Here is a 20,367-nt window from a genome sequence, read left to right as displayed (position 1 = left end):
ATAGTAACAGAAGTGAACGTAGCAACTGGCCTAGAAACGTATGCAAGACGTATGTGAATAAATCATTGGGAAAAGTCATTTCTTGGCGATAAGGTCTTACTTTGAGATTCACACTGAGGTTTTTTAGGAAGAAGGTGTCATTTCACAGAAAGTGATTACAACAGAAAGGGAAAGAAGACAACTCTTTGTGATACCGAGAAGGTAATTCTCCCAAGTGTGCAACTAGGGTTTCTTCCCTGGGATAAAGTTTCCCAGTTGATTTCGTCACAGCTCCCGGGATCATGTGTTTGTGTTTGTGTAATACTAGCAGACGTTTGATTTTTCCCTTATATCAGCCTTGTTGTAAATTTATGTCTTTTGCTTTTAGATAACAACTCCATTCTGATCGATGTAGTTATTTAAGTCACTGAAGAACTATCTGAAATTTTTAATAGGGCTAAAGTCACACAACTTTTTCAAACTAGATTCTTTCTGTCGATTGAAGTGAAACAGAGCAGTCTTGACGAATGTTCATGTGCTTGCACAGCTCTCTTAACTCTTGCTTATTACACGACTCGGGCAGTCAGAGCGCCAATAACTAAAGTCAACCAATCAAAATGCTTTATTGCCGGTCAATAGTCTCTCAGTATTGGACCGGGCACTGTCCCGAATGGTCCCTAATGATACCGCACTTGTGTCCCTTTGAACTTCAGTCGTATAATAAATCTCTTATTAACCAAGCTAGCTCGGGACCGTACTGGAAGAATATCGGCCCTCGGTCTTTTTTGTACGGACCGAGCTGCGCTCGGTCCGTACTGTCAAGACCTCGGGCCGATATACTCCCAGTACGGCCCTCGCGCTTGGTTAATAAGATATATTTAATAAACATTCGTCGATTTGCAACTCCGATACAAGTTCCGTATTCACGCCTTCCATTTCCACCAAGATACAATGACGAACAATTTAATTTCTTGCGCATGCTTTTCCCGCGCTGTCCGCTGAATGAAACCTTAACCATTATTTCTCTGTCAGTATAACTTGGATTGCAGGCGTATTTTAGTGAGCGGTCGCTCAGTAGCCATTCGTAAAACGTTCGGCCGCCGACTTGAAAAAACATGGCGTCATTGTCCACGTTAATTGTGAGCTTGTAACACTGACTCTCTTCCCTATAAGACGTCTACACTGCAAAATATCCTAGCTACAAAGGATATACTGCAACCTTAATATCCCTGTGTCCCCAGAAGTGTAATTTAGTTCATTATCGCAAAATGTATTAAACGTACAATTTTGTTATCGCAATAAGTGAAAACACCAGACCAAAGCCACCGGAGAGTACCCCCACACAGACAATGAGTAAGTTGATGACGTAACGGCTGGTACTTATGTGCTCGATGTGAAGCATGACGTCGAAAAGACACGGGAAAACTAGGGTAAGCAAGACACCTGATATGCTACCAATCACCGCCATTAGCAGCGAGAACTGAGGAAGAAGGACAGCAACCATTACGGTGAATACCACAAAGACAGCTCGCAGCGAGTAAATCATGGCGCGCTCCTTGATGGTCAGTGGATGCTTCTCGTCGGGAAAGCATGGTGGAATGTACGAAAGCTGGGCTTTATGTATAATGGTAATAAGGGTTAATAAGGGCAAGGCATACGAGAACATCCCGTTTAACCCCAGGAGGGCGTTGGCTGTATTCTGGAGAGCCCCTGGTGGGAGATTCTCAGAGATTTCTTGTTGGGTTTGTCCTCTGAAGGTTAACACTGCTATGAAGCCGTAAATCAGTTTGGTCACAGCGGAGGCAAAAAAAGAGTAATTCATTATACTGTTAAACTCTTCCGGTTTTTCCATGGTTTCTTCGATGCCTGGCAGGTAAGGATGGCACACGAAGCTGAACAGGATAATTCCCCATGCTACGGGAAATCCCTCCAAAGTTGTCACGCCAAGGTTGAAATCCCATTCGTAACGCTGTGTCACGCCATACCCGATGACTGAGGTAAACACCATGACGAGGGCGACGACACTGAACATGCTGAGCCAAGAGACGTGCTTAAGATGATTCAAGAACACTGACGGGAGCAGAAGAAATCCAGCAATGACGGTCCATAAAGAATACGAGAGGGCATGGTGCTCAAACAAGTCGTTGAAAAAGTCGGCGACGAGAAGCAGGTAAAGAACGCATGCGCAAGCGAGTTGCATTACCTGAGCGCCGCATACCACCGCGGAACCATATCTTTTCCAACATGCTTGGCCTGAAATCAGAAGTTTTTTCGGCGTTTACGATAAGTTGTCAAATTTTTATTATAATTATTATTATAATTAATGTTATTATTATCATTTATTATTGTTATTATTATTATCATTATTGATATTGTTATTATCGTGATACTTATTGATGGTGATGATAAGACTGAATGGAGTCCAACTTGGTCTGCAATCGTACGAGTGAATAGCAATATCGAACAACCCCGAATTGGGAGTGCAACGTGTTGATTATGAGAACGATCGCAAATACAATTGAACGACAGGAAGTCCTGTCACCAACAAATCGAAACAATGATAAAATTTAAGAAACAAACTAGCCATCAGTTATACGGGTAGTTTATATGAAACAACAGTTACCTCAGCGAAATGCACGAGAAAAGCGCGTGCACATAGCGCACACTGTCTTATTAGGGGCCCAATCATAATAATTGCACTTTACTTGATTATAATTAGTTTAAAAACTCCTATTCTCCACAAATTCACTCGCCAAGTTGTTATCGAACAGTTTGATATCGGACAGTTCAACAAGCCAATCACATTCGATTTGATAAACAGATCGGACTCCCGCGTGGATTGGACTCCGCTCAGTTTAATTATCATTACTAATCATGCTTGTAATAATCAATTACGTTCGAGAATTCTGTTGTAATTCTGAGTTTGATAATGATGATAACAACAATAAATATATTGATAATAATAATAATAATTACAACACTGATAATTGATAACAATAATAATGATGATGATAATAATAATAATAATAATAATAATAATAATAATAATGATAACAGTAATGTAAATGATGAAATTAACACCAACACTTAAACAACAACAAAAATACAAGCAACATGTTTGACAGCAGCGGGTGTCTCGCCATCATTGCATCGTACCTATCAAAGCGTAGCTGTTTCTCACTCGAACTCCTCGTGTACCTTGACCATTGAGAGGCTTTTCGTATAAACACTCTATGATAAGTTTCCCCGTGTAGTTAGTGATTATTGAGATAAGAGCAATGGCCACCAGAGACATGTATCCCCCCTGCATAACAGCAAATGGGACACCAAGGGTTCCCGTTCCTGAAAGTTGAAAATAGAGAGATTTAGCATCGCGTTCACGTGAGACGTGAATGGCAAGAGTGACCACGTGACCTTGTTTTTCCCGCCGTTTTTTTCACGCCATCATATTTTCAAGAGTGCGGAAAATGCTATTAAGTTTGGCATACACTTTTCAAAAGAAAGATGTGAAGTTTTGCAGATTGAATTAAATAAACCTGTTAAATACTAGTGGAGACTGGGTGCTTCTCTCGATACGAATAAACAAAACAATTTTAACAGGATGGTTTCAACAACTGAACGAATTTAGAACAGAAATTTGAAAGCACCTGAGCAATTATAATAAAAATACTTTTCACCTCAGGCTTGTAGTGAACCTTGTTGAATGATCCTATCGACTTCGTCTCGGGGATTATACAACAGATAATATCTGAGCGTAAGGCAATTCATTGTCAAATATAGTACCCACTCGCTTTTCTTTAAGTGATTCTCTTCATTACTGCTTTGTATGCACGACGGAAATTAATCCAGCTCCTATTCGCAATCGGAAATTAACTAAAATGATTGTAGAAAGCCCAATAAAATCTGTTGTGTTATTTTTTTTCCCTTCAGCTACGGCCCCTTTTTTTGCGCTCTTCCTCTCTGGCGATGATTCAGTGGCAAAGAATTGTTATTATCCCGATCCTGTCTTTAAATAATTAAAAAGTTGATAAATTCAACAATAGGTTTTTTTTAAGGGCGAAATCTGATCTAGCAACGCCTAGGATCTGAAACACCTTAAATGAAAATTTGTTTTCAAATTCTGAGGTCACTGAGCGGGAGTTTGCTATAAAAAAAAAAAAAGAAAAAAACCTCTAATTTTTCCTGGGTAACTAAGGAAGACCTTTAGCTAGATATTTTTTCGAAACACTGACATTAAAAGTAGTTTTTTAAAACAGTACATTTAAATTTGTTTGGTTAACGTTCGTTAGAAAAAATTTCATCTTTGATGTAATTAGTTTTGTGCTTCTAATTAAACCATTCAGTTCCTGAGATCTTTAGTACTTGAGAACAGCAAGGTTTTAACCAAGTATTCATTTTGGGTTTGCCTTCTATTTGTAACTCAATGGCGCACACTGGTTTTTTTATGTGAAACTTTTGAAATTGTAGCTTTGACATTCCGTCAAAAGATAAAAACAAACGTGGTTAATTTTTTATGAACGGAAGTCTTCGAATTTACTCTAGAAGAAACATTGCTTTTTAATTAATAGTGGACGGATATTCAGTAATATTTAATGAGCATACCACGATATTGTATTTTCTTTAATGAAATAGTAGTGAACACCCACGATAACAAAAAAAAACTCCTAATTTTTTTTCTTAGCTATCGGAAACAGCTCTTTGCTTTTCGCAACCCGCCTTTGTACAATTATCCACAACACCTTAATTATTTATGTATTCCTTCGATAAGAATAAAAAAATTGAATTAGCTTTTAAATGAAGAAATCATCTCAATGAAATGTTTTGATTTTCTCACAGGAACTGAGTCGTCAACTGAAAAAGAATATATTTTTTTAAAATCGGTACTGGTTCATATCAGAAAGAGAGGCTAGATGAAAATTAGTCAAGAATGTAATAGTGATAAACCTACTTAGGAAATTCCTTCAGCTCGCTAGGGAATTAAAAGCCAAACTTCCGAGCTAATTTTGCTTCCGGAGCTTCAAAACATTTCTTGGCACATCGCTGTTGTCTTTGACTTCTATGAAAATGAACTTAAACTCCTCTATGAAAGAAAGATATTTGAATAATCTTAAACGATAAAAGATAGAAGCTTGAATAGGGAAATGTTTTCTACTCTTAAAAGGTTTGGGAATGTTTCTCAAACGAATTTGATTTTCAGTCTGTAATAATCCATCGAGAAATCGGTACATTTCTAACAGACAAGAAGGACGAGAAACTATCGAACTTATGCATTTATTTGGATAATCAAAACTTTTTTTTTATTTTGGACAAATTTGATTTGGAACAATTTATCGAAAAAAAGCCAATCGCCCAATTTTTCCGTCAACCAAGATAATCGGAAATTGGATCAGAATTTTTGTTCAGTTCAAACAACTGGATCAAAAAGATCTTTTCTCCAAGCAATGATTGAAGAAAATTCTTTCGAGACTTTTTTATCGTTCAGCTCTTATACGACCGCTGAAATACATTTCGGTAAGATAAGGGCATTTTTTTGGAGAATATCTGGCGGCAAGGAATGAATAATTTGATGCATGGAACATTTGGTATTGGGGAAAAGCTAACCGCGATTTGCATTGGGTAAAATATAATTTTTTCTCTGTAAGTTTTAGTTTATGACTAGTATATATTACCAATGAATCTGAAAAATTTAAAATTCTGGTGAAAAATAACCATAAAGTCATTTGAAACACGATATATTTTGTCTTATTTAAATAAGCTTTCCTTCGACCTCAGAATTAGAAGAAAAATTGCAATACAATATTATTTCGAAACTTACCTTGAATTAAGTTTAACACATTCCAGGCTGCTTGTAAAGCCGAAGTGTTTTTTGAAGACTCCTTCTCACTCGCCTTGGTCATTTCCTCGCTAGGATAAACTATTTCATCCTCATCGCTTTCTCCTTGATTTTCAACGTGAAGATACTCCCTGCTTCCATGGCGTTCTTTATTCCTTTCTCCAAACGAAGACAGAGGGAAATGATTCTTCAAGAAATCTTTAATTGCGTGAGCCATTGCGGCGAAATTGATGTCGAAGAAATTTACCAAATTATCACAGGATGTTTCTTAGTCTTTCTTCAGTAATGCTCTTACAAATCAATCAATCCAGTGGGCATGCGTTATTTCCTTGACTCAATGCGAGAGAGCGGTGTCTTGAGTCTCTCTAATACTCAACATGCCAGTACTGCAACGTCCAATCAAATCACAAACAGATGCATAACATCACGTCACAAAGCGAACATGATAAGCGCGCACGCGTATTCAGAGAACAAAGTTAAAAAAAAGTTGAAGACAATCGAAAATTGTGGTCGATTTGTTTTTAAAATAGCATTCAAATTTTCATTCCATCTTAATGCGACAAAGTTTTCGGACAATCACGCGCGCGTGACATGATCGATCGCTCCCTTGTTGTTTGTACTTTTGTTACTCGGGTTTCCCTAGGAAAGCTCGAGTCCAAAAATGCGGGCCGTTCGTTTAAATTCTTAGTATTTTGTCCCCAGTATGCAATCATGAACCCAGCAAAGACACTGAAAACTGGGGATGAGAATCGCGAGCTCGACAACCCAGGAATTCGGGGTATCAGAGATCGCTCTTCTAGAACAACAAGATGCCGTGTCTAACAGAAGTGCCTAAAATTGGACAATGATGTTTGAAATCGAATACGAGTGTCTAAAACCAGGAACTAGTGTCTTAAATCAGATGATACAGTCTAAAATCGGACGCCTGTATCTGAAATGGAACAATAGTGACTAAAATCGGAAAATAGTGTCTAAGACCGGACACTTGTGACTGAAATAGGACATGTGTGTCTAACATCGTGCTGCACTGTCTAAAATTCGACACTTCTGTCTTACATTGGAGACTAGTGTCCAAAATCGGAGACTGGTGTCCACACATTAGTGTTTCAAACAGGACACAATTGTCCAAAATCTGACACAAGTTTGAAAAATAGGACAAAATCGGATACCAATGTCCGAAATGGTACATCAGAGTCCTGAGTTTGAGACTGGTGCCCAAAATGGGACACTAGTGTCCAGGCTCGGACTCTACTGTCTAAATAGATGGCAGACACTGTTAAGGGTTGAAAGCTCTCACGAGAGGGCCTCAAGAGATCAGCTTACGGAAGTTTCACAGCAACGAGTTTTTCAATTTGTTTTTCAAGTTCTAACAGACATCTGTGATAGATGTTGCAATCATAAGCACTCTAGAAGGAGAGAAGTCTAGAGTGTGAAGATATTCTGCCTCAGAACTATGAATTTCACCATCTCTGACGTCAGGTTCGCCTTCTGTCATCATTGGCAGCTCAGAGTGAGTGAACACAAGTAACAACGAAATACAGAAACGAATCTACAGAGCAACGAATCTACTAACATGAATTTGAACGGTATAACACAACACAGCACAACCAGGAATACAAGACAACAACAACGTAACACAAAATTTCTACAACATAATAAAACACACCATAAAACACGACACAAGGGCTCTCTGAACGCGAGCACTTCTCAGTTTGAAAACTTAAGAAACACGTGGAAGTAACAGAAAATTCCTCCATTCAGAAAAAAGTTGTCTTCACAATGCTTCTAGCGTTTAAAGTTAAGCCACATGTACAATTCACAACATTCACAACATTCACAGTGCATGGTTCACCAATTCTACTGACACGGAATGCTGGGTACTCAAGTAATGTTGCGCATGAACTCTCCTTCACGCCGCTGTCCGAGGAGAATGCTGGAGAATGCACTAACTATCTCCAGACTCCCTCGACTTTCTTTCGATCCCAGTGTCTTCGCATCATTCAAAATGGCCTCCTCTTTGTGTTGCTCTAAGTTGAGTTGTTTTCATGGCTAGGGGCAAACATATCTCCCTAAATTTCTGACATCTGATGGCAATGTACAACTTCAAGACAAAATGGTTTGATATTTTATCAAGGAAAGCTTTGATTCATTTATAGCTTCAACGGAACGATCTGTTTTGGTCAGTTGTCATGGAACATTGTGGACAGTATACGATCCTTGGAAACATAGGAGAGGGAGCTCATGGAATTGTTTTCAAAGCTAAACACATCGAGGTAAATATTTATTTAGCATACATGGGGTAGGATTATTTTTTTGCGTTGTATTACATAAATAATCTGTTTCGAGCTGCGGTTTTCAGTTCACTTATCACTTCCAGGCGTATCATTGTGTGAGTGTGCTAGCAATTTAGCCAGACAAGCTAGAAATATAAAAGTAAATATACAAAGGTTATATCTAAAGGACTAAGCAAAAATCTTTCAACGTATTCGAGACTGGAATCTTAATGCTGTGAAATGAAATTTCAGAAGTCCTTTAGATTTTTTTTTTGATAAGATGGCAGGTAAAAAACGAACTCTAAAATGTTCATCGAGGATTTTCCTCCCCGTTTATAACTTTGAGATAATCTTTCTTCATAATAATTATTTGTGTGATTGTTTTACATTCCATTTTATGCAGAGTGGTGAAGTTGTTGCTTTAAAGAAAGTTCCACTGAGAAAGATTGAGGATGGAATACCAAATACTGCATTGAGGTTTCATAATCTCTGCTATCGTTTTTTCTTGCAGTTAGAAGCTCTTATTTTAAGTATCCTCAAAGGTCAATTGTTTTCTGGTTGTAATAAAAATTTAATGGTCATATTTCCTCACAACCCCATACTTTTTAAAACAAAGCCATAGTCCCAAAGGCAATCTTTTGTTTTTTGCCACTTTATTCTTAATGTATAATTCTTGGTTAAGGTATTCATTTGTTGTTGTTTTTTCTTTTTCGTAATTTCAGAGAGATTAAAGCATTACAAGAAATAGAAGACAACCAAAATGTAGGTACCTGGTACCTAGAGGCTGCATTTATTATTTTTGGCCTCATCATATCCTCAGCTTCCTTAATTAACCCTTTGAGCTCTAAGAATGACCAGCATCTAATTTCTCCTAACAATATCACCCCTGAATCACACATTAAGGTCACGAGAATAAAGGAAATGATCATCAACTAAAGAAGCTCTTGATTGTTAAACAAATTCTCCTGATCAGCACCCTACGAAATGTATAGAGAACAGTATGGAGAATTTGCATACTGATGTTAAGATGTAAAGGGTTAATAGTTTGCTTGTAGTTATTGATATTTGTGCCGGGTGGTGGAGGATAAAGAGTAAAATTTCTTATTTGCAGTTACCCCATCGAAGCCTTTGTCTTAAGCCTTGATCAGCCTGGGTAGAATACATACCTGCATTAGATCTCTTCTTTTGCCTTGTAAGTGCATGTACATGGAATTCTAAAATGTATCTTATAGCATGTAAAGAAGTTTCTTTACTGTGATGTCATTTGTAATCTGTTGCTTTGCTCTCTTTGGTCAGGTTGTGAAATTGATTGATGTGTTCCCCTATGGTACTGGGTTTGTGCTGGTGTTTGAGTACATGCTCTCTGATCTGTCTGAAGTCCTGCGCAACTCTGCCAGACCCTTAACTGAGGTCTGTAATGGAGATAAATTTTATTTTTCATTCATTTTTTCTAAATGGTGAGATGTGGGGAATCTTACCTTGCTAATGGATAGAATGCAGTAGCCGTCCTTTAAAAGGTCTGGTTTTAAGCCCAAACTAGTTCATTTGGTTGTGTCTTTGGGTAAGTACAATTGAGACGCACAAGATGCTATTCTAAAAGTTCTACTTTCCACTTATGAGTGTGAATCAGTGGGTACCAGCAAATTAGAATGGACTAACTTAAGAAATAGCATCGCAATCATGTACGGCTCATAGTCACCTCATGTTATGGTTACATGAAGCTGGATAATCTGTGGCAGCAATGAACTCCTGAACTCCCAAGATCTACTTGTTAATTCTCCCCTCTAACTACTATTCATTTTTTTTTTTTTTTTTTAGTGAAGTTAAAATAATTTAGTGTTAGGTTAAGGTAACCACTTCAACCTGATAAAAAGAGAGGGCTAAATTTGTGGTGCATTTGTTGTAATCAACTGCTAGCAGGCTGATTGTTTTCTACTGCATGTATATTTAATCAATCCTTTTTTTTTTTGTAGGCACAGATCAAAAGCTACATGTTGATGTTGTTAAAAGGTGTAGTGTTTTGCCATGAGAACTCGATAATGCATAGGGTATGTATGTTTTACTATTTCGATACACTAGATCGCATTACTACAAGCTGGTAGCCAGCATATCAATTGTGTGTACATCTACCCACCACCCAGCTGCCACTGAAACTCCTGTAATACTTCTTCCGTGTAGGATTTGAAGCCTGCAAACTTGCTGATCAGTTCCACAGGACACCTTAAAATAGCAGACTTTGGTCTTGCTAGAGTTTTTTCCAATGATGGCAACAGACAGTACAGTCATCAAGTGGCTACAAGGTTTGATGAGCAATAAGGATGTTTATTACACGACTCGGGCAGTCAGAGGGCAAATAACTAAAATCAACAAATCAAAATGCTCTGTTGCCGGTCAATATTCTCTCAGTATTGGACCGGGCACTGTCCCAAATAGTCCCGAATGATACCGCACTTGTGTCCCTTTGAACTTCAGTCGTGTAATAAATCTCTTATTAACCAAGCTTGCTCGGGACCGTACTGGAAGAATATCGGCCCTCGATCTTTTTTTGTATGGACCTCGCTGCGCTCAGTCCGTACTGTCAAGACCTCAAGCCGATATTCTCCCAGTACGGCCCTCGCACTTGGTTAATAAGATATATAAATTACTTGATAATTTATTCGGTCATCTTTCTAAAACTTATTTACATGGTTGAAATAACCATCAACTATGGTTAGACAGACACATACAGGCATCTTATTGGGACAAGTTAACATAAAGAATCACTTTATTGTTTATTTAACCAGCCCTGTTTAATTTGGAGTTAGAGTTGACAGTGGGGGAAGGGGGACTGGGAAGGGGGTTAAGTCACCAACCCAAGCCCCTCTCCTTACTTTTGACCATTGCTCACCCACCCTTGGTAGGAATCTCTTTCTCTCCCGAACCTTGCTCACCCAAATTAAACCTACTCTTTGGGCCAACATGTAATGCTCTGATTTTACTGAATCCTGTAGAAAGCAAGAGGCTTGTCGCATACATGACATATAAATCTATTACAAGGCCCACAGGCCCCAGTAGGCTCTATGTAGCTTGATGATGGTCAACATGGTTTGTAATTATTATTGTATGGAACCCAGATTTTTTTTTTTTGTCTAATGGCAGCTGGTGTTACTGAGACTCTCCTTCTCTTTTTTTTTATTACAACCAGATGGTACAGAGCCCCTGAACTGTTGTATGGAGCAAGGAAATATGATGAAGGAGTTGATCTTTGGTAAAAAAAAAAACAAAACAAACAAACACACTTTACCAACTTTCGGATGATCAGTCTGTAAGGGGTGGGATTTGTGCAGGATTATGCATATGTCTCTAGTGACCAGTGGTGACTGCATGGAAGGGTAAAGTGAGCTAACCACCCAGAAGTGGACGTCACCACGTGCTCAGTGGCCCCTGGTGCCTTACTTTTGCTCTTGGGTCACTCAGGAATTTAAGTTTTTTTATAAAAGCATATGCTGGGCACCCTGGATTTCACAGTTTCAGAGCACAGGGCTCCATTCAATTTTCCTCAGGGCACAGCCTTGGACTGTGTCACTATGAGAGCAAAGCCTCATGCCCAAGAATACAAGTCATGTGCGACACAATGACTGAGTTTGAGCCTACCCATGGGGATCCCACACACCAATTATCAGGCTGCCTTGTTTGGGGACTGCGCTCTAGAAGCGGCGGAAACAAAGGGTGTCCTACCAATCCATTTGTCATTTTGTGTAATCGAGGGTGTTTCATTTAGTCTGTTTTTGTTTACTTTGTACTAACAGGGCAGTTGGTTGTATTTTTGGAGAGCTCCTCAACAACTCTCCGCTTTTTCCAGTAAGTCTATGACATGATGTCATTGAGCCTGTTCCAAGCTTTCATTTATTAACCCTTTTGCTCCAAGAAGTGATCATTATGTAACTTCTCCAAATAATATCCATACATTATCCAGCAAACAGTTAATGAGAATACTCAAACTTATCAGGTAGAAGTTATCATGATCTAACACCAAATTCTCATAATTAATTTACAAGGAAATGAAAGGCAGCTAGAGGGGAGAATTAAAAATCTGATCTTGGGAGTTAAAGGGTTTAAACGAAGCGCGATAGTAAACGGTGCGATAGAAGCGGAGGACTGAAAAAACGAGCGAGGTTTGGGTCGGGTTCTTTACGCAACTCGAACCAAACCTCTCTCGCTTTTTCACTCCACTGTCGCTATCGCGCACTTTACTTTGGCGCCTCGTTTTAATAAGTGAACGCTTGCAAGAGGCTAGACGTCATTTTTGAATGAAGTTAATTCGTTGCATGGTAAAAGAAGTTTGAAAACCAAAATGAGAACAAGCAGGCAAAGAATAGGTAAGGAAATTTGCGCGCAGTTGATAAGCACAAACGAGAAAACAGAATTACGAATGATGTGTGTCACGGTTGTCTTATCATGAAATATGAATCCTTTGCTTGAACTTTAAAGTGTCCCTTTTGCAAACCCGTAAGTCTTCCTTTTCCCTGTTTTATCGTTTACTCATCAATTACTATTTTGACTTCTTATTATTGTTTTCATTATTGTTCCTTATTGCGGTTGTTACTAATATTTCTTCGGAATTTTCCCTCTTCCCATGTATATTTTGACATTTTCTCCAATATAACGATAATCGGCGGGTAGAAAAAGGAAAAACAGTTGATAAAAATATCCACTCAAAAGTTCTTTACAGCGTTGTTTCCTTTTTTTTAGGGTGAAAGTGACATTACCCAGCTTTACTGTGTACTTCGAGTGTTGGGAACACCCAGCCAAAGCCAGGTAAGGGAACGTGTTGCATCTCACAGCTGTATGCATTATATTAAATGAGAATTGCTTAATTAGAGCCTGTTTACATGAAGGTGGGGGATCCTTGGCAGGCGAGGTTGCGCGCCAAGCCCTGGTCGAAAAATAGCCTGCGTTTACAAACAGTCTTGCAACCTCGGGATCCCGAGGTGAGGTCGTTGGTGCGCTTTCGAATTCAACATGAACGCGACCCCGGTTAGGCGTTTACCCCACCTTGAGATGTTTACTTGGCAAATTGCTACCATAGTTGACAGGGTTACCCCACCTATCATATAAACGTGATCAAAATTGAATGAGTCAGGCGAGTTTCCTCACGCAGGTGGGCTACCTCACCTACCTGGGGTCCCCCACCTCCATGTGAACAGTAGCGAAGACGTGGCAAAGCAGAAAATGCAATGAACAGAACGATAGCTCAGCACATGCGTATTAAATCTTTGTACATTTATTAGCTGTCCTCTGTAAAACAGCAAATTGAAATCACCAAAATTTGGGTAGTCTGAGTACGGAAACCCTGACGGCAAATTATTCAAATTTCCTTTTGGAACTCAAAGCGGCCCATAGACCAGTGAACACATCCAGCCATTCGCGAAATTCTAGCTATAAATAGAAATTCAATTTTTGGTCGACGTCTGACTACTAAAGGTCCCTAATATCTGTGCGATCGCCAATTTACTCATTTTATAACAGAGTGGCTGCTGCCCCCCTTTGAAATTACGAATAAAGCAGTCCGTAATTTCAACGATGGTAAATAAATTTTTCGTTTATATTTTGTTGTACAATTTGTATTAAAATGATCAATAAAATGTTAACCTCAGCACAAGCCCGCTAATTTCTTCTCCTTGTAATAGGGAATGACAGAACTACCAGATTACAACAAAATCGTTTTTCCCGAAATGCCGCCAATACCATTGGAGAATATTGTTCCTGACGCTTCACCAGAGGTGCGTACACCATGAATGTGTGTGTGCCGCGCATGTGTGACGCGCGTGTGCCGTGCGTGTTGTCATGCGTACCTTGTGCGTGTACCGTACGTGACCGTAAATTACACCTGTCAAGTAGCAGTTACCTTCTGTTGTATGTTCTCATTTAAATATTGCGACTGTTTTTTTTTTGTGCCGTGGCAAGCGTTTAATTTTCCGTTTCCGTGTTCAAACTGGAAGGTGACTTTCAAGAATGATTCCTGAAAGCCGTACGCATGGTAATAGTTTATTTTTACTTGTCTTCAGGCAATAGATTTGCTGAAACGTTTCTTGGTGTATCACTCTAAAGAGAGAATTTCCGCAAAAGAGGTCAGTAGCAGTGTTTGGTTACTCTTAGCTGAACCTTCCAAATCTGAGGACTTGAGCTTTAAAAGTGATCCATCACCATGAGTCGATGATGTAAATTGGCCATCGCAAATATTTTCTAAAACTGACGTTTCCAGCGTTGACCTATCGAATAGAGGAATTGTGGGTTGTGTGTGGTTTATACACAGAAAAGTGGAGCAGTGTCCTTGGTTTGGAAATGGTAGCGTGAAAAACACAAGAATATATGCAGACTAACTGCAGACAGTACTGTTTCGGCCTTCTGGGCCTCATCAGTGCAGTGCTAATGCTAGGATGGGGGAGAACCGAGACGGTCACCCCAAACGACCCAACCTTTATATATATATATTCGTATTTATTTTTAGCTTTAGAAACTATTAACATTATTAACTCAGTTGATAAAACCAAATTATCTTGTAATACCCCTCATCGACGCAGCACCGCAATTTCTTTAGAAACGTACCCCCTCATACATAACTATAGATAGCTGCGATAAAGCTTCTCCAACCCGTGCGATAAGTACAGATTGAAGATTTCTGTTAGTTTATTTTCACTCCAATGAATCGTTGTATTTCATTCTAGGCCTTATTGCATCCTTATTTCTTCACGGAGCCTCTTCCGGCTCACCATTCTGAACTACCAATCCCAGCACGCAATGCGCGGAAGACATCAGGACGAGGCCCGTTGCGTCATACTTTTGACATTGATGTCCCTCTGGAGAAATCTCTTGTCAATCCCGCGTCTCTTGTACATAATGTTGTAGGCATGCCAGATTTTCACACATGAGATCTTTTTCATTTTGGTTCTCAGAAAACTTGACTTTTGGAATGAATTTCAATTAAAAGTCGAAAGTAATCCGGAATTGCTTAGATTTTGCTCTAGTTCGTCGTGTGATTGGTCTCAAGCAGTCGAGCCAATTTTTCAGCCAACCAAATTTAAAACTATGACCAGTCGCGACTTGGTTGCACACTTTTTCTCGCGCTAAAAGCAGATCGCCAATCTTTTTTTAATTGTGAATTCTCATTGGCGCGTTGTGCTATTTTTCTCAACTCTGATTCGTTATTGTAATTAATTTAGTTTTGGTTTAACGACACTCAATTGAAAGGGGTTCCTAGAACAAGCAAAGAAAATAAAGGCAAAACGTAAAACATGGCACGACCGTTATAAATTGAAATGCCTTTTTTTTCGTGAGTGGACTTTACGACCTAACCATGGAGTGCATTTTTATTTGCACAGTCAAATCTACTGTAGAAGGAGTTTTGTTTGGGGTGCGTCAGGGTACTAGCTGTCGTGTTCAGCGCGCTGCATTATAAACGACCAGGCTATTATTGAACGTGGTTATTCCCTCTTCAAAGGAAAATGTTGTGCCCAGGTCTTTGCAGTGTCAATTGTAACCCTTAACAAGCCTCTCTCTGACCCAAAACCAGCCCACTGACTGCAATGCCCGACTTCAAACGAACACTTAGCAGGCATGCTTTTAGGAATCCAGGCAGTGTCGTATTAAGTTATGGTGGCAGGTCTTCTTGAGAGGGTTTAAGACATTTTTTGTTACGTTCATCGTGTTTTGAAATTTTTTTATTTAACCAAGACAACGTTTTGTCTGTAATCTTAAGCTAAGAAATACTGTTAAAATTGTAATTGAGGTTTAAAGTTCTTTCTTTCCTTTTTCAAGTAAATAACTTGAAACCCAGTAAGTAAGAGGCACTAGCGGCATATTTAATTACTTGTATTTCCAACTTAAAAGTACATGAATGTTACAACAAAATCAGGACAACTGCTTTCAAGAAGAGACGTAATAATAACAATAACAATATTTCTTTATTTCCACCATTTGCAGATCTCTCTGAATTACTGACAGGATCAGACACTACACTCACAAACATACAAATATACGTGTATTTATATAAGTATACGTGCAATTATAGAAACACAAAGATATAAATAGAGTATAGTAACAATGTAGCAGAAAACGAATGCGCATAACTACGCACTGTTAATATACGAAGCATATTAAAAGTGCACCTAAACCCAAAAATTTTTTTTCGCTTAACGAAATAAGCGTATTTTTTGGAGTATTTCTATGCAAAATTTTTTTTATATGCTCAAATCTTCAATTTTCTGTGCCCAGTCAAAATACGGAAAATCGGCCGCAATCTTGCCCCACGATCGAGTTTAAAGGGGAATGGCTCTAGCGGGTAATGTGACGTCAAATCGAGAACACGAAAGTCTGGATTTCACACATTTTCACTTGTTTGGGAAGATTGTAGTCGATATTGTCCGAAAATATGCCGACTAAGTGTGTTGTAGGAGGATGTAGTAACGTGCGAAATTTACAAGAGGGTATCGCGCTTCATACATTCCTCATACAACACACCTAGTCGGCATATTTCGGACAATATCGACGACAACCTACCCAAACAAGTCAAAATGTGTGAAATGCAGAATTTCGTGTTCTCGATTTGACGTCAAGATGGCGGCCGATTTTCCGTATTTTGACTAGGCACAGAAGATTTAAGCAAATTAAAAAATTTTTGCACAGAAATACTCCAAGAAATAAGCTTATTTCGTTAAGCGAAAAAAAATTTGGGTTTAGGTGCACTTTAACTGATAGCATAACAAGATGGCAAGACTCAGAATATTTACTCTGTCCAACTCTCGTAACAAGCACCAGTAAACATTTGTCTCCTTACGAAAAAAAATTGCCCCTTAAAAAGCACAAATCGTATATAATAAAGTTGAAGTTGCATCTACAACTTTCATTTACCAAACCTACAGCTTTTGCTTCGATTCGCTCGAATTGTTTAAAAGTCAGCTAGTTCGACGAACGATCAACAGTTACTTTGTCAGCAAACTCTCTCGGGCGCAAACTTTATTCTGTGTTATTTATATCAACAGTTGTTCAGTCTATAGTATCAGCATTTTGTCATAACTGCTGCTGTGTCGTGGCTAAAAACTTTTCAGAATAGCTAATAATGAGTTCAATGAAGCAAATAAACTGGATATAACGCCGATATCCAAAACGGTTTTTTACTGAGGGTGCTTATAACATACGAGCCAAATCCCATCTTAACCACGAGAACTTCAGCTTATGGTCTGTAGATGTAACCTATAATAGATAAAAACTGCACAAACTGAAAAATCAAAATGGTTGTCAAGATTTACTGTATTCCCCACGGGTTTTTGCCTTAGGCTGTAATTTATGTTTTTAATTTCAGTAATAATACAAATCCATCATTGGCTTTCTAAATTCTACCCTCGTGCTCGTAAAATCGCTATTTCTGTTTTCACACAGGAATCGATAACTCAATCAAAAATTCAATTTTGATCTTCATCGGCGACCGTTTTGTCTCTACGGGGTGGCAAAACTGCGAATGTACTGAAAAAGGAAGTGCACATTTGGGGATACTTGGGAATACTGTTGCACAAAAGTAAAATAATACATTTTCGTGTTTGATGTAACTGTATCTATTTACGTTTTGTGTGAAATATTGCTCATCGTTAAAGTACTAAGTAAGGGCCACCCAAACAAATCGCAAATGAGGTATGGTACAAATAATTTCAGTTTTTCCTATCCTATTCTCTTGCAAGTCATTAATCAGAGACTATTACAGGAAAATCCGACAAAGTAAATCCCTGGTGCATTCAAGATTTACACAGAAAGTCGAGGTAGACAACAGCGGTCTGCTTACTGGCGCGATCAATAGCAGTCGCTTTTATTTCAGTTCCACCGAAAAAAACGTTTAACTCGATTTCCCGATCCAGTCCAAGTGAAGTGTCGGGTGATTCAACGACTAAATTTCCAATTTGAGGTCCGACAGAGGAATCTGTTACGTATTTGACGTTTGTATCAGTGGAAGTGAAAAACTTAAAGCATGCCTGAGTCTGATCGGGTCGCAAAGGGTATCTAATGAAACTTTTCTTCTCTCCTACTTTTATACTCTCGTTTTCATTTACAATGATAGCGAAGACATCTTTGCATCTAGCTACACCGTCAAGGATAAACTTCTTTTTTGGGTCGTCCCCCTTAGGATCAAAGTTTCTGATTGAGTTAAAGCCATAGGTGGTAGCCATAATTCTAGAAGAGATCACCTCAGGCTTATTAGCAAACATGGTTGCACCTTGGACAACTGCAATACCAGCATAGTTGGGAACTAATATTGGAAATCTCCCGCTGAATGCCGTCTTCATGGCCTCTTGCAGAATAACCGATTCAGCAAAACCACCAACCATGAACAGGCAAGCTAACTTCTTCAGTGCACGTTTCCTAGTTAGTCCTACCATGTGGCAAACAATTCCAGAAACTACTGGAGAAAATAGGCTCTTCATTGCATTGGGCCCCAGGCAGAGAAACTCATCGTTGTATATTTCTACATCTTTAATGTTGCAAGACTTCGCAAGGTGTCCGGCTAGATCAGACTTGCTGTTTTTAGACATCATACTAAGGAAGCTACGGGGAAGGGTTATTCGAGTGGGCTTATCATCAAAAGCTCGTCTTCCCCTTTTTTTCATTTCAAATTCATTCATTATCCGAAGCCAATCTGCCGGATATTCGAGGCGGAATTTGTTGATATTTTTACGTTCAAAAAGTTGTTCAAGTAGGTACACAAACTTTTGGTCAACGTAAATACCACCAAAAGGTCCCCCAGTCACCTGGTAAACTTCTCTGATCTTGCTGTCTTCGAGAACTTCATGAACTGTAACATCCAGGGTCCCGCCTTGTAAATAAAAAGTGGAAGGAAATTTATTAACTAAACCGATAAATAGGTAAAGAATTAAGACAGATGGATAACAAATATAAATTAAAGGATTTTCGAACATGAGTAGGTCAGGACGTAATAGTAAAAGTAGTAGTAATAAACTTTATTTTCAGCTCGGATTGAAGAGTAGCGCATAAGCGCTAGTATCTCCGAGAAATAAATACAATATAATACATAGGAACAGTTAAAATAATATATACATGTTAGTAAAATGATATGTTAAAAACAATTAACTAAGAATTAAGAGAATAAGGAAGAATAAGTCTAGCTAGTTACAAAGGCAAGGCAGTTGTTTCTGAAATAAGTTATATTAGTGGTAGTTCTAAGGTCGTCGTTCAACATGTTCCATAATTTAGGTGCTAGAAATTTAAAGGAGTTTTTCCCGAAACTTGTGGTGTTAATTAACAATTGGTTCATGCTTTAGCGTGCACTATCGAGTTATGGAGCACGCGGGAAGTTTGGAGAGCACGAAAGAAGCGTAAGCGTTGCCCGAGGCGATAGCCGAGGGCAACTCTAGCTTCTTGAGTGTTCTCCAAACTTCCCACGTGCTCCATAACTCGATAGTACACAGCTGAAAGCATGAACCAATTGTTTTAGAACATAGCTGGTGGAATTGTGCATCAAATCCGACGCGAAAAACGGACAACAATATCAGTTGAAGCGAATCGTGACAGCGCTGATGCCGAGTCTCCTTTTCCTTTGTTTTTCTCTTTTTCTGCCTCATTTAAGAACTCTAGCCCAAGGGAGAAGGTCGAAACATTGTCTTCGTTTTCGGAATAGTAGGCCGAGTTTCTGTTTGTATCCATTATTGTCGCGAAATATATTATTTTTCCCCGCGCTAACAATGGCCGCTCGCGCGAAAAAAAACTTTCTGGCGAAGTCGGATTTGCTGACGCTATCTGTGTGCACTGTCGGGATTTTGATCACGCTTACGTATAATGAATTTGATTGCGCGATTCTGCTAGCTATGTTCTAACACGCGGTAATTGCAGCTTGTTTTTGCCTCTAGGCCCATTGGTGTTGGTTTTTGCTACTGGTAATGCCGATACGTAGGCTGGTGTGGCTGCCTGAAAGGATTTGTGAACTACAATTAACATATCGAGAATTCTTCTCTTACTTAGGCTTACAAGTTTTAGATTTTCCAGAAGCTGTTCATATGTGCTGGCTTTGTCATCAAGAATTATTCATAAAGCATGTTTATTGAGGAGTTCTAACTTTTCCAAATTCCCAGCGCCACAGAAATGCCAGATAGTGCTGCAGTATTGAAAACGTGGCAAGATAAAAGCCTTGTAAAGCTGTGCTTTTGTTAAGTTACTTAGATGTGTCTAAATCTTTTGATAACTCGAATTTGATTGTGTACCCTTGCGCAGATATTAGAAATATGCTTGGAAAAATTGAGT

The 20,367-nt window shown here is 38.9% G+C and overlaps 3 protein-coding genes across 8 annotated transcripts in view; 1 reads left to right on the top strand and 2 right to left on the bottom strand.

The window, feature by feature from the left end:
* Positions 1-411: 411 nt before the first annotated feature.
* LOC111341152 (vesicular inhibitory amino acid transporter) lies at positions 412-7,664 on the bottom strand. Of its 3 annotated transcripts, none has more exons than XM_088761011.1 (3): positions 5,795-7,664; positions 3,136-3,321; positions 412-2,232 (listed from the first exon to the last, which is right to left on the bottom strand). In XM_088761011.1, exons 1-3 carry the CDS (start codon positions 6,027-6,029, stop codon positions 1,253-1,255), a joined length of 1,401 nt encoding a protein of 466 aa, XP_088617137.1. In that variant the 5' UTR covers positions 6,030-7,664; the 3' UTR covers positions 412-1,252. The 3 variants fall into 3 exon arrangements, with proteins under 3 accessions (XP_088617137.1, XP_088617139.1, XP_088617138.1); XM_088761013.1 differs by lacking the exon at positions 5,795-7,664 and adding an exon at positions 3,657-3,968; XM_088761012.1 differs by lacking the exon at positions 5,795-7,664 and adding an exon at positions 3,767-3,968.
* Positions 7,665-7,789: 125 nt separating this feature from the next.
* On the top strand, positions 7,790-15,363 carry LOC111341167 (cyclin-dependent kinase 20-like). Of its 2 annotated transcripts, XM_022948119.2 has the most exons (12): positions 7,790-8,085; positions 8,489-8,562; positions 8,808-8,847; positions 9,382-9,495; positions 10,059-10,133; positions 10,264-10,385; positions 11,270-11,332; positions 11,874-11,925; positions 12,817-12,882; positions 13,755-13,847; positions 14,133-14,195; positions 14,793-15,363. In XM_022948119.2, exons 1-12 carry the CDS (start codon positions 8,002-8,004, stop codon positions 14,994-14,996), a joined length of 1,050 nt encoding a protein of 349 aa, XP_022803854.2. In that variant the 5' UTR covers positions 7,790-8,001; the 3' UTR covers positions 14,997-15,363. The 2 variants fall into 2 exon arrangements, with proteins under 2 accessions (XP_022803854.2, XP_088617142.1); XM_088761016.1 differs by lacking the exon at positions 8,489-8,562 and having other exon boundaries at positions 7,816-8,085.
* A 646-nt stretch (positions 15,364-16,009) lies between these two features.
* LOC111341161 (heat shock 70 kDa protein 12A) overlaps positions 16,010-20,367 on the bottom strand; it is a 16,641-nt gene continuing 12,283 nt past the window's right edge. For all 3 annotated transcript variants that reach the window (XM_088761009.1, XM_022948114.2, XM_088761010.1), the window contains exon 5: positions 16,010-18,925. In XM_088761009.1, the coding sequence (XP_088617135.1) occupies positions 17,853-18,925 (1,073 nt within the window). In that variant the 3' untranslated portion in view covers positions 16,010-17,852. The remainder of the gene's footprint in view (positions 18,926-20,367) is intronic.

The sequence above is a fragment of the Stylophora pistillata genome, chromosome 5, assembly GCF_964205215.1.
Source record: "Stylophora pistillata chromosome 5, jaStyPist1.2, whole genome shotgun sequence".
Classification (NCBI taxonomy): Eukaryota; Metazoa; Cnidaria; class Anthozoa; order Scleractinia; family Pocilloporidae; genus Stylophora; species Stylophora pistillata.
The sequence above is the reverse complement of the archived record's forward strand: the minus strand, read 5'-3'. Positions and strand labels throughout refer to the sequence as shown.

Excerpts from the sequence above, each read along its gene's own strand:
- LOC111341152 (XM_088761011.1), bottom strand. The coding sequence starts at position 6,029 with ATGGCTCACGCAATTAAAGATTTCTTGAAGAATCATTTCCCTCTGTCT. Across the intron at positions 3,322-5,794 it reads TGTGTTAAACTTAATTCAAG|GAACGGGAACCCTTGGTGTC; the intron begins GTAAGTTTCGAA and ends TTCAACTTTCAG. Across the intron at positions 2,233-3,135 it reads AAACAGCTACGCTTTGATAG|GCCAAGCATGTTGGAAAAGA; the intron begins GTACGATGCAAT and ends TTCTGATTTCAG.
- LOC111341167 (XM_022948119.2), top strand. The coding sequence starts at position 8,002 with ATGGAACATTGTGGACAGTATACGATCCTTGGAAACATAGGAGAGGGA. Across the intron at positions 10,134-10,263 it reads AGAACTCGATAATGCATAGG|GATTTGAAGCCTGCAAACTT; the intron begins GTATGTATGTTT and ends TCTTCCGTGTAG. Across the intron at positions 12,883-13,754 it reads GAACACCCAGCCAAAGCCAG|GGAATGACAGAACTACCAGA; the intron begins GTAAGGGAACGT and ends TCCTTGTAATAG.